The 26827-nt window shown below is 46.1% G+C and overlaps 1 protein-coding gene across 3 annotated transcripts in view; it reads right to left on the bottom strand.

Annotated features, from left to right (window-relative positions):
• Positions 1-21559, bottom strand: part of LOC110487940 (collagen alpha-1(XVI) chain) — a 150747-nt gene extending 129188 nt beyond the window's left edge. For 2 of the 3 annotated variants that reach the window (XM_036971044.1, XM_036971046.1), the window contains exons 1-4: positions 21398-21559; positions 8203-8319; positions 1434-1502; positions 1178-1295 (exon numbers count right to left, since the gene is read on the bottom strand). In XM_036971044.1, the coding sequence (XP_036826939.1) occupies positions 1178-1295; positions 1434-1502; positions 8203-8278 (263 nt within the window). In that variant the 5' untranslated portion in view covers positions 8279-8319; positions 21398-21559. The remainder of the gene's footprint in view (positions 1-1177; positions 1296-1433; positions 1503-8202; positions 8320-21397) is intronic. The other variant, XM_036971045.1, reaches the window with a different exon arrangement.
• Positions 21560-26827: the final 5268 nt, after the last annotated feature.

The raw sequence follows: 26827 nt of genomic DNA, 5'->3' as shown, positions 1-26827 counted from the left end.
CAGTGCAACCTGCGTTGCTACAGATGCTGGTTCCAGCCATGACCGGGAGACCCATGAGGCGAAGCACAATTGGCCCAGCGTCATCTGGGTTAGGGGAGGGCTTGGCCCTCTTGAAACAGGGAGAGAAAATAAGCGTAGTGTGGCTGTGAAATTTTGAATGAAGTGTTTGGTTTTGCAAGAGATGCATGTTTGTGTGTGTATTTTGGGGTCTACAGAAAAGGAGCCATAGTTTCAGAAATAATGTGGAAGCAATTGTCTAAAAAAAATGTAAATAACGTGCCATAGAATCCTGCAGCAGTCCGCAAGGTGTGCTGCAGTATGACGCTACTTTTACAAGAACAACAACTGTACCTAGGGGGGACCAGGGTACTAGGGGGGACCAGGGTACTAGGAGGGACCAGGGTACTAGGGGGGACCAGGGTACTAGGGGGGACCAGGGTACTAGGGGGGACCAGGGTACCAGGGGGGACCAGGGTAGTAGGGGGGACCAGGGTACCAGGGGGGACCAGGGTACTAGGGGGGACCAGGGTACTAGGGGGGACTTCACCCCAGAGGGGGGACCAGGGTACTAGGAGGGACCAGGGTACTAGGTGGGACCAGGGTACCAGGGTACTATGGGGGACCAGGGTACTAGGGGGGACCAGGGTACTATGGGGGACCAGGGTACTAGGGGGGACCAGGGTACTAGGGGGGACCAGGGTACCAGGGGGGACTTCACCCCAGAGGGGGGACCAGGGTACTAGGGGGGACCAGGGTACTAGGGGGGACCAGGGTACCTGGGGGGACTTCACCCCAGAGCCAACACTGTTAAGGTTGCCACATGTGTATTTACACACAGATTAGCCACAGCAAACGTTGGTTTCACAGACATACTGTTCAAACAGCATCCACCTCCACTCACACACTAAGTGACGGGGAAAGAGAGAGAGCTGGAGAGAGAGAGAGAGAGACAGAGATGTAGTGATGGAAGGATGAGGACATACAGTACTCTCTGTGGAGCTGAAGAGATGGGAAAAGAGAGAGTAGGAGGGTAATGAGAGTGAGATACAGACAGACAGACAGACAGACAGACAGACAGACAGACAGACAGACAGACAGACAGACAGACACATAATGAGAGAGAGAGAGAGAGAGAGAGAGAGAGGGTGGTAGTAATGATAGAGGGATGAGGACCTACTCTGTGGGGTGAATGAGTGCTGTCTTGCCCAGTCGGAGGATAACAGGCCCTCGGGGGTTACGGATCTTCTTGATTGAAGGAGTCTTGAGCAGGGAGAAGCGCCGCACCAGATTGTAACCTGCATCACATCCATCACAACATGAATCCCCAGGCAAGGCAGACTAATCAGAGAGGAGCCCCAATAGATCACAAAGGATCAACAAAGGAAGTAGTACTGTCTTGTGTGGTGTGTGTGTATTGTGTGTGTGTTATTTACCTGTGATGTTGTGTCTGGCAGTCTGAGGGAACTTCCAGTCATCTACCTGTTGGGAGGGGCATCGTACTTCTGGAGAGAGAGGATGAGAGAGAGGAGAGTAAAAAAAGGGATGTACAGAACAAAATACTGTACATACAGTTCAATACATGCACGTCAAAATGCACATGAAGAACAAGTAAATGAATGAATGGAAACAAAGCGTGGTAAAAACATGATATAACAACAAAGTGTCTGTGTTCTTCTGCCCATCTTAATCTTTTATTTTTATTGCCCAGTTTGAGATATGGCTTTTTCTATGCAACTCTGCTTAGAAGGCCAGCATCCCAGAGTCGAGTCTTTACTGTTGACGTTGAGACTAGTGTTTTTGAGGGTTTTGCGGGTACTATTTAACGAAGCTGCCAGTTGAGGACTTGTGAGGCGTCTGTTTCTCAAACTAGACACTCTAATGCACTTGTCCTCTTGCTCAGTTGTGCACCGGGGCCTCCCAGTCCTCTTTCTATTCTGGTTAGAAACAGTTTGCGGTCTTCTGTGAAGGGTGTAGTACATAGCGCTGTACGAGATCCTTGGCAATTTCTCGCATGGAATAGCCTTAATTTCTATTGTTTCTGACCATTTCGAGCCTGTAATCGAGCCCACAAATGCTGATGCTCCAGATACTCAACTAGTCTAAAGAAGGGCAGTTTTATTGCTTCTTTAATCAGGACAACAGTTTTCAGCTGTGCTAACATAATTGCAAAAGGGTTTTCTAATGATCAGTTAGCCTTTTAAAATTATAAACTTGGATTAGCTAACACATCGTGCCATTGGAACACAGGAGTGATGGTTGCTGCTAATGGGCCTCTGAATGCCTATGTAGATATTCCATTAAAAATCAGCCATTTCCAGCAACAATAGTCATTTACAACATTAACAATGTCTACACTGTACTTCTGGTCAATTTGTTATTTTAATGGACAAAAAATGTGCTTTTCTTTCAAAAACAAGGACATTTCTAAGTGACCCCAAACGTTTGAACGGTAGTGTATGCGAAAGTGGCTTGCGAAAGTATTCAACCCCTTTGGCATTTTTCCTATATTGTTGCCTTGCAACTTGGAATTAAAATGTATTTTTGGGGTGTTTGTATCATTTGAATTACACAACATGCCTACCACTTTGAAGATGCTAAATCGTTTTTATTGTAAAACAAACCAGAAATAAGAAAAAAAAACGGAAAACTTGAGAGTGCATAACTATTCACCCCCCCCAAAGTCAATACGTCTCTATAAGCATGGCACATCTAGCCCCTGAGAATTTTGCCCATTCTTCAAGGTAAAACTGCTCCAGCTCCTTCAAGTGGGATGGGTTCCGCAGGTGTACAGCAATCTTTAAGTCATACCACAGATTCTCAATTGGATAGAGGTCAGGGCTTTGTCCTGCTGGAAGGTGAACCTCATTCCCAGTCTCAGATCCCTGAAAGACTGAAACAGGTTTCCCAAAATAATTTCCCTGTATTTAGCATCATCCATCATTCCTTCAATTCTGACCAGTTTCCCAGTCCCTGTCGATTAAAAACATCCCCACAACATGATGCTGCCACCACCATGCTTCACTGTTTGAATGGTGTTCTCGGGTTTTTTTTTTATTTTATTTTTATTTCACCTTTATTTAACCAGGTAGGCTAGTTGAGAACAAGTTCTCATTTGCAACTGCGACCTGGCCAAGATAAAGCATAGCAGTGTGAACAGACAACACAGAGTTACACATGGAGTAAACAATTAACAAGTCAATAACACAGTAGAAAAAAAGGAGAGTCTATATACATTGTGTGCAAAAGGCATGAGGAGGTAGGCGAATAATTACAATTTTGCAGATTAACACTGGAGTGATAAATGATCAGATGGTCATGTACAGGTAGAGATAATGGTGTGCAAAAGAGCAGAAAATAAAATAAATAAAAACAGTATGGGGATGAGGTAGGTAAAAATGGGTGGGCTATTTACCGATAGACTATGTACAGCTGCTCAGATAGCAGATGTTTGAAGTTGGTGAGGGAGATAAGTCTCCAACTTCAGCGATTTTTGCAATTCGTTCCAGTCACAGGCAGCAGAGAACTGGAACGAAAGGCGGCCAAATGAGGTGTTGGCTTTAGGGATGATCAGTGAGATACACCTACTGGAGTGCGTGTTACGGGTGGGTGTTGCCATCGTGACCAGTGAACTGAGATAAGGCGGAGCTTTACCTAGCATGGACTTGTAGATGACCTGGAGCCAGGGGGTCTGGCGACGAATATGTAGCGAGGGCCAGCCGACTAGAGCATACAGGTCGCAGTGGTGGGTGGTATAAGATGCTTTAGTGACAAAACGGATGGCACTGTGATAAACTGCATCCAGTAAGCTGAGTAGAGTGTTGGAAGCAATTTTGTAGATGACATCGCCGAAGTCGAGGATCGGTAGGATAGTCAGTTTTACTAGGGTAAGTTTGGCGGCGTGAGTGAAGGAGGCTTTGTTGCGGAATAGAAAGCCGACTCTGGTGATGAGAGGTGTTGGGTTTGCGCCAGACATAGCATTTTACTTGATGGCCAAAAAGCTCAATTTTAGTCTCATCTGACCAGAGTTCTTCCATATGTTTGGGGAGTCTCCCACGTGCCTTTTGGCGAACACCAAACGTGTTTGCAAATTTTTTTCTTTGAGCAATGGCTTTTTTCTGGTCACTCTTCTGTAAAGCCCAGCTCTGTGGATTGTACGGCTTAAAGTGGTCCTATGGACAGATACTCCAGTCTCAGCTGTGGAGCTTTGCAGCTCCTTCAGGTTTATATTTGGTCTCCTTGTTGCCTCTCTAGTTAATTCCCTCCTCACCTGGTCCATGAGTTTTGGTGGGCGGCCTTCTCTTGGCAGGTTTGTTGTGGTGCCATATTCTCAAACATTTTTAATAATGGATTTAATGATGCTCCGTGGGTTGTTCAAAGTTTCTGATATTTTTTTATAATCCGACCCTGATCTGTACTTCTCCACAACTTTATCCATGACCTGTTTGGAGAGCTCCTCGGTCTTCATGGTGTCGCTTGTTTGGTGGTGCCCCTTGCTTAGTGGTGTTGCAGACTCTGGGGCCTTTCAGAACAGCTGTATATATACTGAGATCATGTGACAGATCATGTGACACTTAGATTGCACACATGTGGACATTATTTAACTAATTATGTGACTTCTGAAGGTAATTGGTTGCACCAGATCTTATTTAGGGGATTCATAGCAAACTGGGTGAATACATATGCACGCACCTCTTTTTCATGTATTTATTTTTTTATTTTTTTTATTTCATTTCACCAATTTGGACTATTTTGTGTATGTCTACTACATAAAATCCAAAAATAAAAATATATTTAAATTACAGGTTGTAATGCAACAACATAGGAAAAATGCCAAGGGGAATGAAGACTTTTGCAAGGCACTGTAACCCCTCACTCTGTACCACCCTCCTACCCCCTCCTATCCCTCTCCTACAACCACCTACCCCTCTTCTACCCCCTCCTACCCTTCTTCACCCCCTCCTACCTACTCCTACTCCCCTACTAACCTCTCCTACTCCTCTTCTAATCCGTACTACTCTTTCCTACCCCTCCCCCCCCCCCTACTCCTATTAGACTTCCATTCAGGGATTTAGAGGCAGAATTAAGACATAGACCTGATGGTGTAGAAGCCATCAAGACTGGTAGGAGGGTGGGGTGGGGGGACTACTGACAGACTGATGAGAAAGGAGGGGGAAGAGAGAGAGAGAGAGAGAGAGAGAGAGAGAGAGGGAGAAGGAGCAGGAGCAACATGAATTGTAGGAAAAGGGAGGTAACAAGGGAGGGGAGAGAGGAGGAGACGGGAGAATGAGGGGAGAGAGGGGAATGAAGAAAATAGGGAGAACAAAAGTTGGGAAAGAGGCAAAATGCCAAGAGGAGGATGAGGCAGGGGGAGAATGGCAGACTAGAGACAGGGAAGAAAAGTGACAGATGAAAGGAAGAGGAGAGAGAGAGGGAGGAGAAAGCACAAAAATAGGTACTAGATGTTAAGAAAAGAAGGAGGAGAGAGGTGGAGAAAGTTATCGCTGGAGGACATGTTGCCATCTTTGTACATACTAAAGATCCAAAGTGCTCAATACCACTGAAGAAGAAGACTATATGGCTGACTCCAAGGCACTCATACCAGATCTGTATTGTCCAGCCACTGACAACTGTTTGCAGTTTGTGATAGCAACAGTTGCTGGATTACCTTAACCCAGCTGAGACTCTATTCCTATTCCAAAATGCCCAGGTTTTCCAACAATCCCAGTTTAAAATCAGAAAGGAATAAGCAAGAGATCTGGAATCCTCCAACCAGGGTTTCTTGAAAAAGATTCTTAGGAATGTTACCTGAATTTTGCAACCAAAGAGGACCATGTAGCACACCATACTGTTAGAGCTCTAGATTCTGCTACTGTTCCAAACATCAAGGACTCTGTCTGTCTGTCTGTCTGTCTGTCTGTCTGTCTGTCTGTCTGTCTGTCTGTCTGTCTGTCTGTCTGTCTGTCTGTCTGTCTGTCTGTCTGTCTGTCTGTCTGTCTGTCTGTCTGCCTGCCTGCCTGCCTGCCTGCCTGCCTGCCTGCCTGCCTGCCTGTCTCAGTCTGCACTGCAGCTGTCTCGGTTGTGGCTGCGCTCCATTGAAGCAGGCTGTTTCTGTTGCATTTTATGTTCCCTGTTCCCTAGAGCTTGGCAGCATGGTTTATTACGGGCAGGGTTGGAAGGGTGCTCAGAGCAGCGGAGAGAAGGCGGAAGAAGGAGGAGAGGAGTATGGGAATTCTCTGCTTTATAAGGTGGCATTCCACTGTAATTGGACTGGGCTGCAGATCAGTGGGAGGGTTGGTTCTGCACACATAGATACACATAAACACACACACACAAGTACATTCAAGGGTGCATGCACGCACGCACACGCACACACACGCACACGCACACACACACACACACACACACACACACACACACACACACACACACACACACACACTCATGCACACATACACTCAACCCTCATTTTTGGACAAGGAGATCAGTGGGATCAAGGAGAAAGTTGGTTCTGCCAGTAGCACTGCTGGTACCACTTAAAGTGCATAGTGGGAGCAGAGGTGCACACTGGGTAATGTAGAAAATGACGTGATAGGGGGAACAATTAGATGTAGTGCAAGGGAGGAGAAAGAGATAGATGTTTGAGAGAGAGAGAGAGAGAGAGGGAGAGAGAGAGAGAGAAAGAGAGACAGGGAGAGAGACAGGGAGAGAGACAGGGGAGAGAGAGAGAGACAGGGAGAGAGAGAGAGAGAGAGAGAGAGAGAGAGACTAATAGACGAAGGAAAACAGAGTTAGAGTGGGGGAGAGGGAGAGAGAAAGGAGGGAACATTCCTGGTACTTTTCCAGAGACAAAGAGTGGGAGAGGGGAGATGGAGAGGAGTGGAAACATTTGAAGATTTGAGGTCACATATGTTTCCTTAGATTTTAAAGCCCCCTTTTAACATCATTGGTCCCTCTCAGTTACAGCACACACACAAACATACACAGGAGCCCTCCCCCCACATTTTCCTTATGATCATCACATTGCAGTGCACGATAGGCCGGAAAAGTCCATGATAGAGGATACACCCCTCCCAAATTTTGCATTAACATTTCCTGGGTGGAACTAATACAGTTCTGAATGCTGGAGCTTCTCTGTGCGTGGTCCCTTCTTCATTCAGTTCTCTCAACCTTCTGCTGATGTCAGCACATTACTAGCCAGTTCTGGAGTTTGAGACGGCACGGGAGAAGAGCAGGGAGATGGTTGGGTATTGAAACTGACAAAGTGCTGTAGCTTCAATTTATGTCAAAGTGCTTTCTTCCACCCACCACCAGGGTCTCAGGGGAGCAGCGAACTGGCTCAGCCCCAGATGAAGCACTCTGGCTGGGCTCTCCAGGGAGCCTCTCCCCCTGAGCTGTGGAAGCTCTGGAGGTATTGCCCCAGGAAGAATATTAGAGATGGGAGAGATGTTATGTAATATATTCCATTTATGGGTGGTCCTGGCTGTCTGATAGATAATAAACCCACTACAAGACCATGTGGGAGTTGTCACAGCTACGGATATATAGACTGACACACACACACACACACACACACACACACACACACACACACACACACACACACACACACACACACACAGGGAGGGAGCCCGACAGCCTATAGACTCATAACAGAGTCATGAATGGGTTATAGAACATACAACCACATACTACAAACACATGAACCTTTAGACCACAGCTAGGCCTGACAGCTACCAACTCAACCACACACTCAGGCGTGGTCACGCACAGACCCACAGACACCGACGGATATACACACACACACACACTTTCAAACACACACTCAAACAGCCACAGAGCTCTAGCAGACTAGGGTTGCACTGGATTCTGATTAAATACACATTGCAATGCTGTCAGTAGAACTCAAGCTTCACCCTTTTCAAATTCAGACACAGAAGTCAGAGAATTCAGAGATTTTGACAGTCAGACTGAACAGAGATGGAAGTCTGGAAGGTCACACAAAACACTCAGATAGATGAAACACCACCACAGATGGAAGTCTAATGAAAGGATCAGAGCCAGAAACATCATTTGAAGTAGAATTCTGAAGTAGAGGCAGCAGACATGAGAAGGAGATAGTACATTCTACTCCTGACAAACGGCTTGGAACACGTTGTATTTATCAGTTTACCAGACTCTACTGCGTGGAGAAAATAGACTCACCTTTGGATGATGTCACCAGGTCCCATGACCAGAGGTTGAGGGAGAGCAGAACCAGGAAGGAGCTGAGATTCCTCATGGCACACTCCTCTGGATATAGACACACAACTCAACTGCTACCTGGGAGAAAGGGATATGGGGTGGGATAGAGAGATATAGAGGGAAGGGAGGTGGAGAGAAAGAGAGGGAAGGGAGGTTGAGAGATATATAGAGGAAAGGGAGGTGGCGAGAGAGAGAGGGAAGGGATGTAGAGAGAGAGAGAGAGAGAGTCAACATTATCAAACAACACTGTGATTGGAGAACACATTGTAAGAAACAGGCGGTACACGACCACGTCAACTCCAAGAAAACTCAACTAGATGTATTGGTGTTGAACTGGGAGTTGCAGGTTTGAATCCCACATCCAGCTACCGTCAGAATTAGCTACCATTTTCACCCCTAAGTGTCCTGATTATGGTAATAGCTAAATCAGAGGAAATGTGTTAATGATGAGGTTGAAAATGTGATGAGGCACAGTCAATGTATATGAATTAGCCAACCGATGGCCAGTATTCATATGGGAGAAAGGTCACTCCGTGTAGTCTGATGATCCTCATTATAGCCATCTGGACATCACTGGGACTGGAAACAGACACACCCACACTTCTCACACTGCGAGACATTACGCTATACTCAGCTATACCAGTTATTTGCAACCCCAATGAATCAGTCAAACCCGTGTTTTTTTCTAACACAACAACTAATTTGACCTTTCGACACAGCTGGAGACAATCAGTTGTAATGAGTATGAATGTGCAGTACATTGTTCCCTGACACAGCAACAGGCAGCCTCAGTAAGTATTATTAACTTCCAGTCCCGACAGAGATGGCCACCTCGCTTCGCGTTCCTAGTAAACTGTGCAGTATTTTGTTTTTTTTATGTGTTATTTCTGACATTGTTACCCCAGGAAATCTTAGGTTTTATTACATACAGTTGGGAGGAACTATTGGATATAAGAGCAACGTCAACTCACCAACATTACGACCAGGAATACGACTTTCCCGAAGCAGATCCTCTGTTTGGCCCACCACCCAGGACAATGGATCGGATCCCAGCCGGCGACCCAAAATAACGGCGCCGCAGAAGGGGCAGACGGAGCGGTCTTCTGGTCAGGCTCTGGAGACGGGCACATCGCGTACCGCTCCCGAGCATACTACTCGCCAATGTCCAGTCTCTTGACAACAAGGTAGATGAAATCCGAGCAAGGGTAGCATTCCAGAGAGACATAAGAGACTGTAACGTTCTTTGTTTCACGGAAACATGGCTCACTCGAGACACGCTATTGGAGTTGGTACAGCCACCTGGTTTCTTCACGCATCGCGCCGACAGAAACAAGCATCTCTCTGGTAAGAAGAAGGGCGGGGGTGTATGCCTTATGATGATTGAGAAGTGGTGTGATCATAACAACATACAGGAATTCAAGTCCTTTTGTTCACCTGACTTAAAATTCCTCACATTCAAATAGCGACCGCATTATCTACCAAGAGAATTATCTTCGATCATAGTCACAGTCGTTTATATTCCCCCCCAAGCAGACACATGGACGGCCCTGAAAGAACTTAATTCGACTCTGTGTAAACTGCAAACCACATATCCTGAAGCTGCATTTATTTTAGCTGGGAAATTTAACAAAGCTAAACTGAAAACAAGGCTCCCTAAATTCTATCAGCATATCGATTGCGCGACCCTGGCTGGCAAAACCCTAGATCGTCGATATTCTAACTTCCGCAGCGCATATAAGGCCCTCCTCCGCCAACTTCCTTTCGGAAAAGCTGACCACGACTCCATTTTGTTGCTCCCAGCCTATAGACAGAAACTAAAACAGGAAGCACCCGCACTCAGGTCTGTTCAACGCTGGTCCGACCAATAGAATTCCACGCTTCAAGATTGCTTCGATCACGTGGACTGGGATATGTTCCGCATAGCATCAAACAACAACTTTGATGAATACGCTGACTCAGTGAGCGAGTTTATTAGCAAGTGAATCGGTGATGTTGTACCCACAGCGTCTATTGAAACATTCCCCAACCAGAAACCGAGGATTGATGGCAGCATTTGCGCAAAAGTGAAAGCGCTTTTAATCAGGGCAAAGTGACCGGAAACATGACCAAATACAAACAGTATTTATTCCCTCCGCAAGGCAATCAAACAAGATAAGCGTCAGTATAGAGACAAAGTAGAGTCGCAATTCAACGGCTCAGACACGAGAGGTATGTGGCAGGGTCTACAGTCAATCACGGACTACAAAAGAAAAACCAACCCCGTCGCGGAACACAATGTCTTGCTCCCAGACAGACTAAACAACTTCTTTGCTCGCTTTGAGGACAATATAGTGCAACTGACACGGCCAGCTACCAAAACCTGCGGGCTCTCCTTCACTGCAGCCAACGTGAGTAAAACATTTAAACGTGTTAACCCTCGCAAGGCTGCAGGCCCAGACGGCACCCCCAGCCGCGCCCTCAGAGAATACACAGACCAGCTGTTTACGGACATATTCAATCAATCCTTATCCCAGTCTGCTGTTCCCACATGCTTCAAGAGGGCCACCATTGTTCCTGTTCCCCAGAAAGCTAAGGTGACTGAGCTAAATGACTACCGCCCCGTAGCACTCACTTCCGTCATCATGAAGTGCTTTGAGAGACTAGTCAAGGATCATATCACCTCCACCCTACCTGACACCCTAGACCCACTGCAATTTGCTTACCGCCCCAATAGGTCCACAGACGACACAATCGCAAACACACTGCACACTGCCCTTACCCATCTGGACAAGAGGAATACCTATGTAAGAATGCTGTTCATCGACTACAGCTCAGCATTTAACACCATAGTATCCTCAAAACTCATCATTAAGTTCGAGACCCTGGGTCTCGACCCCGCCCTGTGCAACTGGGTACTGGACTTCCTGATGTGCCGACCCCAGGTAGTGAGGATAGGTAACAACATCTCCACCCCGCTGATCCTCAACACTGGGGCCCCACAAGGGTGCGTTCTCAGCCCTCTCCTGTACTCCCTGTTCACCCACGACTGTGTGGCCATGCACGCCTCCAACTCAATCATCAAGTTTGCAGACAACACTACAGTGGTAGGCTTGATTACCAACAACGACGAGACGGCCTACAGGGAGGAGGTGAGGGCTCTTGGAGTGTGGTGTCAGGAAAATAACCTCACACTCAATGTCAACAAAACAAAGGAGATGATCGTGGACTTCAGGAAACAGCAGAGGGAGCAGCCCCCTATCCACATCAACGGGACAGTAGTGGAGAGGGTGTGAAATTTTAGGTTCCTCGGCATGCACATCATGGACAAACTGAATTGGTCCACCCACACAGACAGCGTGGTGAAGAAGGTGCAGCAGCGCCTTTTAAACCTCAGGAGGCTGGAAGAAATTCGGCTTGTCACCAAAAACACTCACAAACTTTTACAGATGCACAATCGAGAGCATCCTGTCGGGCTGTATATGGCAACTGCCCACCGCCTGGTATGGCAACTGCTCTGCCCATAACCGTAAGGCTCTCCAGAGGGTAGTGAGTAGAGGTCGACCGATTAATCGGAATGGCCGATTAATTAGGGACGATTTAAAGGTTTCATATCAATCGGAAATCTGTATTTTTGGGTGCCGATTTGACAATTTTTTATTTTATAAAAAAAAGAAAAGTAATACCTATATTTAATCTTTATTTAACTAGGCAAGTCAGTTAAGAACACATTCTTAATTCCAATGATGGCCTAGGATTGGTGGGTTAACTGCCTTGTTCAGGGGCAGAACAACAGATTTTCACCTTGTCAGCTCAGGGGATCCAATCTTGCAACCTTACAGTTAACTAGTCCAAAGCAATAACGACCTGCCTCTCTCTCGTTGCACTCCAAAAGGACTGCCTGTTTCGCGAATGCAGTAAGCCAAGGTAAGTTGCTAGCTAGGACTAAACTTATCTTATAAAAAAACAATCAATCATAATCGCTAGTTAACTACTGTCACGTTCTGACCCTAGTTCTTGTGTTATTTGTTTGTTTTAGTTGGTCAGGACATGAGTTGGGTGGGCATTCTATGTTTTGTGTTTCTAGGTTGTTTTTCTGTGTTCGGCCTAGTATGGTTCTCAATCAGAGGCAGGTGTCGTTAGTTGTCTCTGATTGAGAATCATACTTAGGTAGCCTGGGTTTCACTGTTGTTTTGTGGGTGATTATTTCCGTGTCTGTGTTTGTCGCCATACGGTACTGTTTCGGATTGTTCACGTTTATTGTTTTTGTATTCATAGTGTTCAGTTTATGTTTTTTAAATAAACAACCATGGACACTTACCACGCCGCATCTTGATCCGATCCTTGCTACACCTCTTCAGAGGAAGAGGAGGAAAACCTTTACAGAATCACCCACCAACCAAGGACCAAGCGGCGTGGTAACGGGCAACAGCAACAGCGGCCGAAGACACAAGACTCCTGGACGTGGGAGGAAATCCTAGACGGAAGAGGACCCTGGGCAAAGCCTGGGGAATATCGCCACCCCAAAGTGCAGCAGGAGACGCATCAGCAGCAGCGGCAGCAGCAGCAGGAGAGGCAGCAGCAGCAGCAATGTCAGGATTCCTGGACATGGGATGACGTTTTGGATGACAAGGGTTGCTACACATGGGAGAAGATCCTGGCTGGTAGGGATCGCCTACCATGGGAACAGGTGAAGGCAACGAGGAGAGCAGAGGCAGCCGGAGAGAGGAGCCAATGATACGAGGTAACGCGACTGGCAAGGAAGCCTGAGAGGCAGCCTCAAACATTTATTGGGGGGTGGCACACAGGGAGTGTGGCTAAGCCAGGTAGGAGACCTGTGCCAACTTCCTGTGCTTACCGGAGAGCGAGAGGGACCGGGCAGGCACCGTGTTATGCTGTGGAGCGCACGGTGTCTCCAGTGCGGGTGCATAGCCCGGTGCGGTACATTCCAGCTTCTCGTATCGGCCGGTCTAGAGTGGGCATCGAGCCAGGTAAGGTTGGGAAGGCTCGGTGCTCAAGAGCTCCAGTGCACCTGCACGGTCCGGTCTATCCAGTGCCACCTCCACGCACCAGCCTTTTCCGGTGGCAGCCCCCCGCACCAGGCTGTCTCTCCATCCTTTGCCTACAGGTGCTCCCACCTGTCCAGCGCTGCTAGAGCCTTCCTTCCTTCTCCCGTCTCTCCAGAGTTGCTAGTCTCCTGTCTGTCCAGAGCTGCTAGAGTCTATTGTCTGTCCAGAGCTGCTAGAGTCTCCCGTCTGTCCAGAGCTGCTAGAGTCTCCCGTCTGTCCAGAGCTGCTAGAGCCTTCCTCCTCTCCAGAGCTGCTAGAGTCTCCCGTCTGTCCAGAGCTGCTAGAGTCTCCAGTCTGTCCAGAGCTGCTAGAGTCTCCTGTCTGTCCAGAGCTGCTAGAGTCTCCTGTCTGTCCAGAGCTGCTAGAGCCGCCAGTCAGCATGGAACCGTCAGAGCCGCCAGTCAGCATGGAGCCGCCAGAGCTGCCAGTCAGCATGGAGCCGCCAGAGCCGCCAGTCAGCCAGGAGCCGCCAGAGTTGCCAGTCAGCCAGGAACTGCCAGAGCCGTCAGCCAGCCAGTAGTTGCCAGAGCCGTCAACCAGCCAGGAGCCAAGAGACTGTTAAACAGCCATCACTAACATTGAATGGCTGCTGCCAACATACTGACTCAACTCTAGCCACTTTAATAATGGAAAAATTGATGTAATAAATGTATCACTAGCCACTTTAAACAATGACACTTTATATAATGTTTACATACCCTACATTACTCATCTCACATGTATATATACTGTACTCTATACAGTCTACTGCATCTTGCCTATGCCGTTCGACCATCACTCATTCATATATATTTTTATGTACATATTCTTATTCATTCCTTTACACTTGTATGTATAAGGTAGTTGTTGTGGAATTGTTCATTTAGATTACTTGTTAGATATTACTGCATGGTCGGAACTAGAAGCACAAGCATTTCGCCACACTCACATTAACATCTGCTAACCATGTGTATTTGACTAAATTTGATTTGTTGGACATGTTCTCTGTGTCACACACAATCACATACACACGACACATACAACACACACACACCTCAAACTTTAACCACATACCACCCCTATGTTTACAGGTACAACGAACCCCTGAAGCCAGACAGACAGACAGACAGACAGACTGGGAGTCTGACATGTGTATCATCTATGTGTCTGTACACACCTGTCTAAAGATGTGGAATTACCCACAAACCCTTGGGACAGACTATGGTGGTGTTTTCAATTCCATCCTAGTGTTCCCCATACAGTGCACTACTCTTGACCAGAACCCTATCTGTGGTCATCTAGGATAATGGACTGAGTCCTCCACAAAAGAACTAGCTGCAAGGCAATGAAAGAACATACTGTCAAATCCTGATGGTTTAGGCCTAGTTTGAGATCCATCCAACTCTAACAGTTGGCATAAATAATACATTGATGCCAAAGGGATAGCCTATCCTGGATAGATCTAAGTATTCAAGGGAAAAAGTATGCATACATCTCAAGTTGGCTATCGGCCAAGTATGTATGGGGTCCTCAACGGCCCCTAAATCCTGAATTTTCCTTGCAAATAGAGTGAAAATCGGAAGGGGCCATGTTAACAGGCAACATGCCCACATTCATTAACATGTCATTAACATGTTATTAACATGTCATTAACAAGCTCATGTCCAAGTCAACGTCTGTCTATGCATTTGTCCTCGACACAAAGAGACAGTAACAACAGACAGTGTGCATGTCTCGTCACACAGAGACAGTAACAACAGACAGTGTGCATGTCTCGTCACACAGAGACAGTAACAACAGACAGTGTGCATGTCTCGTCACACAGAGACAGTAACAACAGACAGTGTGCATGTCTCGTCACACAGAGACAGTAACAACAGACAGTGTGCATGTCTTTGGCCTCGTCACACAGAGAGACCGTAACAACAGACAGTGTGCATGTCTAGTCACACAGAGACAGTAACAACAGACAGTGTGCATGTCTTTGGCCTCGTCACACAGAGAGACCGTAACAACAGACAGTGTGCATGTCTCGTCACACAGAGACAGTAACAACAGACAGTGTGCATGTCTCGTCACACAGAGACAGTAACAACAGACAGTGTGCATGTCTCGTCACACAGAGACAGTAACAACAGACAGTGTGCATGTCTTTGGCCTTGTCACACAGAGACAGTAACAACAGACAGTGTGCATGTCTTTGGCCTCGACACACACAGACAGTAACAACAGACAGTGTGCATGTCTTTGGCCTCGACACACACAGACAGTAACAACAGACAGTGTGCATGTCTCGTCACACACAGACAGTAACAACAGACAGTGTGCATGTCTTTGGCCTCGACACACAGAGACAGTCAGCCCTGGCAATACTTATTCTCTCTCTCATTCTTCCTCTCGTTCCCATGCGGTGAGTGTGTTCTAACAGCTGGCTGTAGCAGATCAAGGCAGTATTAGCCTAGCGTAGATTGCTGCTCTGTGCCAGCCTGAGTTCAGGAGGGACTGCCTCTCTGTCTGTGGAGAAAACATAGGAGAGCAGGGTGTATTCATTTCAGAGATTCTATTACAAAATGTTTCGTCTGTTGGAAAAAAACATTTTGCAACAGTAACAGTTAACAAAACGTTTTGCAATGAAAACAAGAGTTTCAATTGGACAAATTCAGATAGGTCCCTCCCCGTTTTGTTTCCGTTTACTCTGTATGCTTCCGTTTGGTTCTTAAATGGTAAACGTTGCAGGACGTAATGAATACACCCCAGGAGAGAAGAGGACATGAATACATCCACATACTACAAGCACATAACCTTAACACACACACACACACACACACACACACACACACACACACACACACACACACACACACACACACAAACAAAAGACAGGCGAGTGTCAAACAAACATTGAGTTATATTGAATATACATGCATATATTTTTGTGATAACATCAATAAAAGCGCTGTATAATGTTGTTGCACTGTTTGTATAGGGTGTGTGTGTGTGTGTGTGTGTGTGTGTGTGTGTGTGTGTTTGGTTTTACTATCCTTGTGGGGACCAGAAGTCCTCAAATGATAGTAAAACAAGCAGTGGGGACATTTCGTTGGTCCCCACAAGGAAAAAGGCTATTTTAGGTTTAGGGGTTAGGTTTAGGATTAGGGTTATAATTAGGGTTAAGGGGTAGGTTTAGGAGTCGGGGTTAGGAGTTTGCGGTTAAGTTTAAGTTTAGGATTAGGTTATGGGTTAGGGTTAGGTTTAGGGTTAGAGAAAATAGGATTTTGAATGGGAATCAATTGTTTGGTCCCCACAACAACAGTAAAACATACTTTTGAGTGTGTGCGTGTGTGACAAGCGCATTAGTGTGTGTCTGTGTCTACGCATCTGTTGTGTGTTAACTCCAGCTACTCTTGGAAGAAGGATTTTGGTTATGTCCACCTCGTTTAGGGGCTGATTCAGACATTATGCCTCAGCATTTGGTATTCAGACATACCTTATTCAGGTAACACACTCTGCAAATGTGGCTACATAGCGCGCTCTGAATAGATTTAATTTAAACAGCTGAAAACCCCTCCGGCCCACTTGCTGGCCAACATATTTTCCTGTGGACTTTTCATTCAATGGGGGTTTCAGTACATTTACCTTTTAAGCCATCCCTTTAAATACAGTGTAGAATTTTGACGACAGACTCGCTAGAATATATCAAGAGGGATTCCGAATATTAGGAATAAACTAAATAAAGCCATCTAAATATATGCATATATCGTCTCCGTTTCAGCACCAATTGGTAGATTTAAAAATACTCTAATCTGGTAGATTATTTAGGTTTAGGAAAGTATTTATGAATCATAAAATACTGGTTTTGGAGAGCCTTTACACACGAAAGAAAGAAAACCGTGTTTTGATTCATTCTAAAAAGTGCCACATTCAGATATTCAACCCATGGTAATGTTGGAAGATTAGTGTACACATAATTATAATAGGGAGAATAGTGTACAATAGTAGTCTATACCCTCATCTATCGTCTGCACTAACCATGGAAATGTATGATGACACAGCCAAGTATTGCGCCATGCGTCTGGTTGAAACTGTTACTGCTTGGTCTGCGCTTCTCTCCATAGTGATTTAATTAGCCTACATCCCTGCACGTTAGAAGGCTGTACAGTTTCCACTCTGTATAATGGCACAGCATTTTACTGTCGGAAAGTTGATGTGTTGATATGCTTCAGTTTGCTGCCATGTGACTAGTTTCACATTTGTCTCCAGGGATTATAAAGTAAACTAGATCTAAAACAAGTGTAATTTATATGAACAATTCCCTTATCCAAATGTATTACTTATTTACCTAGCTCTTATCAATAGTTATTATCAAGTTATAAATTACAGGGCATGGAGAATGGTGTTATTTCTATCTGATGAAAATCAAGTAGATGCTTTTTCCACTTGGAACCGGCAGGTTCACTAAACCTTATTCATGGTTTCCTCGAGCGTAAAAGTGGTGGAATTGTTAGGGAATTAAGTCAAGGTCAGAATACGTCGTATCTGTAGACACACTTTCATTTATTCAATCTCCCCCAAACTAACAGCGGGCGAGTAGCATGCGAGTCTCATGCTTTCAATTCAAGGTCAGAATACGCTTAGAGAGAAAAGTGCATTTATAAGGGAATTACGTTCCATTTACGCGCGCTTAACTCGGGTCGGAATTCCCCCCTTAGTGACAGCCCAATCACAGGACTTTACCCTCTCAGATGCTGAGCAGTGCATTTGGTACTGTGCTATGAAAACAACCTCAAAACCATTTTGTAGGGTCAGAGCCCTGAGCAATAAGAACACACACACAACCAGCTGCTTCCCCAACCCACACACAAACACAAATAGGCTAAGCATGCATGTATTTCAGACCTGTTGCAACACGGGACATGGAATGAAGGCAGTAACCGTCTTCAGGCTACAACAGTCCCTCCAAATATCCACTGACCCAGGTTAAGCACAGACTTGAACAAATCTAATGGAGACAATATTCAAAGTCTGTCTCATTTAATAAATAATATGTTATTCAGCAGACGCTTTTATCCATAGCGATTTACAGTCGTTATTTATTGATGGTTGCGGGAATCAAACCCGCGACCCTGGCGTTACAAGTGAAATGCTCTACCAAATTAGCTACAAAGGACGACAGAGATAAATCGTTACTCTATCTCCACTGGGCTGCGTTCAGAAAGTGTTCATGAGTGATCGTTATGTGAAGCCAAAGCAGTTCCAGTTCCCATCAGTTCTGTCAAATAACACCTGGGATAGATGATTGCTCTGTAAAGGTCACAAGTGTTAGTTTAAATTGCACATAGAAGTGCACAGATACTGGAAACAATTGTTTTGATAATCGTGCAGACTTTTTTCACAGCCTCACGAACATGGACGGGTCTAAGAATGAAACCTTGTTCACTGAGAATCACTGAAACTCCTTTTCCGTAGGGAATATTGATTGGTCATATTTTTTTTTAATGTAATCTTTATTTAAATAGGCAAGTCAGTTAAGAACAAATTAATATTTACAATGACGGCCACCAAAAGGCAAAAGGCCTCCTGCGGGGATTCTGGCTGGGATCTAAAATAATAATGAATAGAAATAAAAAAATAGGATAAAACACACATCACGACAAGAGAGACAACACAACACTAGATAAAGACTAACCTAAGACAACGACATAGCATGGCAGAAACACTTGACAACACAGCATGGTAGCAACACAACATGACAACAACACTATAGCAACACAACATGACAACAACACTATAGCAACACAACATGGTAGCAGCACAAAACAGGGTACAAACATTATTGGGCACAGACAACAGCACAACGGGCAAGAAGGTAGAGACAACAATACATCACGCAAAGCAGCCACAACTGTCATCAATTGTGTCCATGATTGAGTCGTTGAATGCAGAGATTGAGATAAAACTGTCCAGTTTGAGTGTTTGTTGCAGCTTGTTCCAGTCACTAGCTGCAGCGAACTGAAAAGTTTGGGCAAGGAGCTTCTCCTGACCATGTGGCCTGACCATGTGGCCAGACCATGGACCTTTAAGCTATAGGCCCAAAGTTGTTTTTCTGAACAGGTGTATGGGGGAAGAAAACTGCCCTATTTACAAGACCTTTGGATGGTAGACCTTTGTGATAGCCTTCAACCAGGACCGGCCCCAGTAATAAGTGACACAAGGGGTTACTTAGGGCCCCCTGCCAAAATGTGTAGAATTGCAGGACATTAGCTTAAAACGGCAAAAATGTCTCTCCGCCCTGTGGCAAAAATGTCTCTCCACCCTGTGGCAATAATGTCTCTCCACCCTGTGGCAAAAATGTCTCTCCACCCTGTGGCAATAATGTCTCTCCGCCCTGTGGCAAAAATGTCTCTCCACCCTGTGGCAAAAACGTCTCTCCACCCTGTGGCAAAAACATCTCTCCACCCTGTGGCAAAAATGTCTCTCCACCCTGGGGCAAAAATGTCTCTCCACCCTGTGGCAATAATGTCTCTCCACCCTGTGGCAATAATGTCTCTCCACCCTGTGGCAAAAATGTCTCTCCACCCTGTGGCAAAAATGTCTCTCCACCCTGTGGCAATAATGTCTCTCCACCCTGTGGTAAAACATGTCTCTCCACCCTGTGGCAAAAATGTATCTCCACCGTGTGCAAAAATGTATCTCCACCCTTTGGCAAAAACATCTCTCCACCCTGTGGCAATAATGTCTCTCCACCCTGTGGCAATAATGTCTCTCCACCCTGGGGCAAAAATGTCTCTTCACCCTGTGGCAAAAATGTGTAGGATTGCAGGATATTAGTTATAAAATTGCTCAATCTTCTGCCTGCCCCATGGCGAAATGTGTAGAATTGCAGGGACTCTAAAACGTAATTTCCCCTCTTTGTTGTCAGGGGGGGCACTAAATGTGTATGTGTGTGTGTGTGTGTGTGTGTGTGTGTGTGTGTGTGTGTGTGTGTGTGTGTGTGTGTGTGTGTGTGAGGGGGGTTCTTATTTCCAACTCATGCGTAAAAAGTAGTAGTTTAGGTTGGCTGACATCACATTTACAAACATTTTCCATGGCACCGCTCAACCTTCAAGAGAAGGGTAGACTAAATCATCCCCCTTTGAAAAGACCAAAGAAGCTGGAGATGAATATTATAGGGTCATGAGAAAAGTATATCGACTGACAGTATTTCCACACTTATCTGTCAATGGTGACACCTGGAAAGCTTCCAAAGTAAGTTAAGTCTGGCAAACATCCAGATAATCGGTGCTCCAACGCAGTGGAAATAACTCATAGTGGGCATTATAGAAATCCATGACAGAAATCTATTCAATTCGTGGAGAGTTGCTCGGTGCTTTGGTTGGTTGGTTGAGCGGTGGGGAATTAGCTTCCCATAGGCGATTGGTGAACGTAGTAGTCCTATCACATTAGTCCTACATAAAAGTTTGACGTTCGAAAACCCCACGTCTTTGAATGCAGATATTTCGTCTCCATTGGGCAAAGGCAGCCACATGAAACTAAAGTTACACACTAATTCACTTCTTCACCAAATCTATCCGCGGATGAAGTTGCAGCTAGAAACTGATCTAAAGTCAATTCTATTTTTTCCCTGATTCCCTCACTCATATTGTAAGGCTACGGTATATTGAACATAGTGCAGATTCTAGAACTGCGCCAATGGTAATCATCTATAATACTACGATCATCATCAGGCTCCACTTCTTTTGGAAAACTTCCAAAGATTCCCACTTGGTTTACCACTTCAGTCATAACATGTTAAATTGCGTGTAATTGCTCTCAGCAAGTTCTTCGTTACAAAATCGGCCATTTAAGTTATAGGCTACTCAATGCGCACATTAGGTAGGCGAATCAATTGATTGGTTGATAAACACCTCGGAGTACTCTGTTTCCAAGTAGATGTTGCTATTCTATTACCTACAGCCCCATAGCCTAATTCAATTTATCAAACAACATAATTAGTTGGCAAACTATCTAAAGTAAAATGCACCACTTGCATTGCAGGCCTATCATTAAATATTGTAGCCTGGGAAAGAAGTGCGCTACTGACAGAAATGACTTGCTTTAGCGCGAATGGAATCGATAAAAGTGTTATCCATACTTACAGCTATTGATAGATCCCCGCAGTTACGACCACATTAATCCAACATGTATTCGTGCTGAGGTGGGTAAAATCCTTTTGCTGCTGTCCGGTTTGTAATCCACACCGTTTTTCCCTTAAGGCTTTCTCTGCTGGAACCTTCTTACCAGGGGGGGGGGGGGGGGGGGGGGGGGGGGAGAAGAAGAAGTTACTGCCAGAGTGATCATGTCCAACTTCTTTCCCCTCCCCTCTTTTTGCTGGCAGTTGTTCGAAAAAAGTTTATTTTCTCTCTCTTCTGTCTTTTCTCACTTTCTCTGGGACATCCTCCAGTTTGAACATGTCGTCACATCACCTGGTCCAAGGTTGGAAAATGAGCCTCTGGCGAGGCCCTCTCTCCCCACTCCCTCCCCGTTTCTCCCTCCCTACCTCCCTGTCTCTCCTTCCCCCTCCCTCCCTCCCTGTCCCTCCCTCCCTCCCTGTCTCTCCCTCCCTCCCCATCTCTCACTCCCTCCCTCCCCGTCTCACCCTCCCCATCTCTCCCTTCCTCCCTCCCCGTCTCTCCCTCCCGCCCGCCCTCCCTCCCTCCCGCCCGCCCTCCCTCCCTCCCTCCCTCCCCGTCTCCTCCTCGCTCCCTCCCTCTCTCCACGTCTCTCCCTCCCTCCCCGTCTCTCCCTCCCTCCCTCCGTCTCTCCCTCCCTCCCTCCCTCCCTCCCCTCTCTCCCTCCCCTTACCTGCCTACTTCGTTTCACCCCCTCCCTCCCTCACTCCCCCTTCTCCCCCCCTTACCTACCTACTTCTTTTCGTCCCCCCCTCCCTCCCTCCCTCTCCTCTCTCCCTCCTCTTACCTACCTACTTATTTTCATCCCTGCCCTCCCCTCTCTCCCTCCCCTTACCAACCTAGTTCTTTTCATCCCCTCCCTCCCTCCCCCCTCCCCTTACCTACCTACTTCTTTTCGTCCCCTCCCTCCCTCCCTCCCCGTCTCTCCCTCCCCCTCCCTCCCCGTCCCTCCCTCCCTCCCTCCCATTACCAACCTACTTATTTTCATCCCCTCCCTTCCTCCCCCCTCCCTCCCTCTCTCCCTTACCTCCCTACTTCTTTTCACCCCCCTCCCTCCCTCCCTCCCCTCTCTCCCTCCCCTTACCTGCCTACTTCGTTTCACCCCTCCCTCCCTCCCTCACTCCCCCTTCTCCCCCCCTTACCTACCTACTTCTTTTCGTCCCCCCCCCCCTCCCTCCCTCCCTCCCTCTCCTCTCTCCCTCCTCTTACCTACCTACTTATTTTCATCCCTGCCCTCCCCTCTCTCCCTCCCCTTACCAACCTAATTATTTTCATCCCCTCCCTCCCTCCCGCCTCCCCTTACCAACCTAGTTCTTTTCATCCCCTCCCTCCCTCCCCCCTCCCCTTACCTACCTACTTCTTTTCGTCCCCTCCCTCCCTCCCTCCCTTCTTTTCATCCCCTCCCCTCCCTCCCCTCCCTCCTTTCCCTACCTACTTCTTTTCATCCACTCCCTCTCCCTCCCTCCCTCCCTCCCTCCCTCCCTCCCTCCCTCCCTTCCTCTGATGACCTCTATCCAAGCAGTAACTATTGTATATTGGGTTTCATAGCATATTTTTCAGCGGCATATATGGCAATGACTGCCAGGGAGGTAATGGATTAAATCTGCGAGTCAGTATTAAGGCCTCTTTAGTGTCCTAAGATTTCATAACTGTTGTGTTAATTGCCTACCATCTGTAAGCTGTTAGTGTCTTCACGACCGCTCCACAGGTGCATGTTCCTTAATTGTTTATGGTTCATTGAACAAGCATGGATAACAGTGTTTAAACCCGTCACAATGAAGATCTGTGAAGTTATTTCAAAGACATGGTCCTGAAAAAGGGACAGTTCTTTTTTGCTGAGTTTAGTATTACTGTATCATAAAATGGAACAATTATTTCACCTATCCGCCAGACTAACACACACACACACACACACACACACACACACACACACACACACACACACACACACACACACACACACACACACACACACACACACACACACACACACACACACACACACACACACACACCTACCTGATGAACCACAGACAGCATCAATGTTGCCTCCAATCCCACCATACCTTCTCTGCTGTGCAATCCGGTTTCCGAGCCGGTCACGGGTGCACCTCAGCCACGCTCAAGGTACAAAACGATATAATAACCGCCATCGATAAAAGACAGTACTTTGCAGCCGTCTTCATCGACATGGCCAAGGCTTTCGACTCTGTCAATCATCGTATTCTTATCGGCAGACTCAATAGCCTTGGTTTCTCTAATGACTGCTTCGCCTGGTTCACTAAGTACTTCTCAGACAGAGTTCAGTGTGTCAAATCGGCCTGTTGTCCGGACCTCTGGCAGTCTCTATGGGGGTACCACAGGGTTCAATTCTCAGGCCGACTCTTTTCTCTGTATATATCAATGATGTCGCTTTTGCTGCGGGTGATTCCCTGATCCACCTCTACGCAGACGACACCATTCTGTATACTTCTGGCCCTTCTTCAGACACTGTGCTAACTAACCTCCAAACGAGCTTTAATGCCATACAACACTCCTTCCGTGGCCTCCAACTGCTCTTAAAGGCTAGTAAAACAAAATGCATGCTTTTCAACCGATCTCTGCCTGCACCCGCCCGCCCGACTAGCATCACCACCCTGGACAATTCTGACCTAGAATATGTGGACAACTATAAATACCTAGGTGTCTGGCTAAACTGTAAACTCTCCTTCCAGACTCATATCAAACATCTCCAATCCAAAGTCAAATTTAGAATTAGCTTTCTATTACGCAATAGAGCCTCCTTCACTCATGCTGCCAAACTTACCCTATTAAAACTGACTATCCTACCGATCCTCGACTTTGGCGATGTCATCTACAAAATAGCTTCCAATACTCTACTCAGCAAACTGGATGCAGTCTATCACAGTGCCATCTGTTTTGTTACCAAAACCCCATATACCACCCACCACTGTGACCTGTATGCTCTAGTCGGCTGGCCCTTGCTACCTATTCGTCGCCAGACCCACTGGCTCCAGGTCATCTATAAGTCTATGCTAGGTAAAGCTCCGCCTTATCTCAGTTCACTGGTCACGATAACAACACCCACCCGTAACACACGCTCCAGCAGGTATATCTCACTGATCATCCCCAAAGCCAACACCTCATTTGGCCGCCTTTCCTTCCAGTTCTCTGCTGCCAGTGACTGGAACAAATTGCAAAAATCACTGAAGCTGGAGAATTCTATTTCCCTCACCAACTTTAAACATCAGCTATCTGAGCAGCTAACCGATCACTGCAGCTGTACATAGTCCATCTGTACATAGCCCACCCAATCTACCTCATCCCCATACTGTTTTAGCTACTGTGGCTTATTTATTGCCTACCTCTTCATGCCTTTTGCACACACTGTCAATACACTTTCTTTTTCTACTGTGTCATTGACTTCTTTACTGTGTTATTGGCTTGTTTATTTTTTATTCCATGTCATTCCTTGTCTGTGTCACACTGCTTTGCTTATTCTTGGCCAGGTCGCAGTTGTAAATGAGAACTTGTTCTCAACTGGCCTACCTGGTTAATTAAAGGTGAAATAAATCAAATAAAAAAAAACACACAAATACACACAGAGTCATAGAGTTAATCTCAGTTCAGAAAGATGGATAGAGGGGCAGAAAGACAAAGAGGAAGGCAGACAGAAGGAGGAAGGGAGGGTCGGAAAGAGGGAGGGAATAGCCACATTCAGCTACACAACGGTCCAGAGAACAGATTCTATTGCGACTTAGCCACACAACGGTCCAGAGAACAGATTCTATTGAGACTCAGCCATACAGCGGTCCAGAGAACAGATTCTTCTTATCCCGATTCATCCATCCTTTTCTCTTGGATAGAAAATAATCAAAAATTAATTAAGCTTTTTCCATTCTCCATTTGCCTCTTCCTTTTTGCTTTCTCCCACTCCCACACCCACTCCCACACACACTCCCACTCCCACACACACTCACGCACGCACGCACGCACACACACACACACACACACACACACACACACACACACACACACACACACACACACACACACACACACTCTCCCACTCCCACACACACACACACACACACACACACACACACACACACACACACACACACACACACACACACAGTGAGTTTAAACTGTTGCCTAGTAGTGGGGTTTCATGGCAACCTGACAGAAACAATCACATGCTCAGCCATAAACTGAAACACTAAAGCCAAATCTAACTTGAGGTATAGATGTTGTGATAAGACCCAGGGCCTGGGGCTAGGAACTAGTTACAGAGGACTTGGCCCCGACTCATTGCATGTTTCACTCTCACTGTGGCTGTAAAAGGAACTGACGTATTTAAGACAAGAACTTCTGATCCTTTCCCGGTCTGACTCTTCAACATTTTTATTGTCATCTCGATCATGTTCTGGCAGGGGAGGTGGTGTGTGTGTGTGTGTGTGCCTGTGTGTGCTAATGACCGCTTGTGTGTGTGCTGCGCATGCGCGAATGTGTTGGTGTGCTTCTGCGCTTGTGTGTGTTTTGCCCGGATCAGAGGATGGTGCAGAGCGGATGGGTTTGGGTATGTTACAAACCTGGATCAACGAGCTAGCCAACTAACTTCCCTTAAGGTTCTGGAAACTTGTTCTCCTTGCCCTAACGTCTAGTTCAAAAGGAAAGTTACATATAATATTGGACCAACTACAAAAACCCTACTGTCACGTTCTGACCTTTATTTCCTTTGTTTTGTATTTATTTAGTATGGTCAGGGCGTGAGTTGGGGTGGGCAGTCTATGTTTGTTTTTCTATGATTTTGGGATTTCTATGTTTCGGCCTAGTATGGTTCTCAATCAGAGGCAGGTGTCATCAGTTGTCTCTGATTGAGAATCATACTTAGGTAGCCTGGGTTTCACTGTTTGTTTGTGGGTGATTGTCTATGTTAGTTGCTTGTATCAGCACAGTTCTCATTATAGCTTCACGGTCATTATTCGTTTATTGTTTTGTATAGTTTGTATTCAGTGTTCAGTGCTTTCTTTCTTAAAAAAAATCATCATGAACACATACCACGCTGCATTTTGGTCCACTCCTTACGACGATCGTGACACCTACTGAATAATCATACTCTCAATACTGTAAATGACCCCTATCTGACCTATCTGACTTTAAATATACATATTTTTTTAAATTACTCCAAAAAGTTTTTTACTTAGGTGTATACCCAAGTTTTAGCTAGGTTATTTAAATAGCTGCATAACCTTAGCTGGGTTATTTAAATAGCTGTATAACCTTAGCTGGGTTATTTAAATAGCTGCATAACCTTAGCTGGGTTATTTAAATAGCTGCATAACCTTAGCTGGGTTCTGTAAATAGCTGCATAACCTTAGCTGGGTTATTTAAATA

This window comes from Oncorhynchus mykiss, chromosome 32 (genome assembly GCF_013265735.2).
Source record: "Oncorhynchus mykiss isolate Arlee chromosome 32, USDA_OmykA_1.1, whole genome shotgun sequence".
Classification (NCBI taxonomy): Eukaryota; Metazoa; Chordata; class Actinopteri; order Salmoniformes; family Salmonidae; genus Oncorhynchus; species Oncorhynchus mykiss.
Note: the sequence above shows the minus strand (reverse complement) of the source record. Positions and strands in the feature narration are given on the sequence as shown.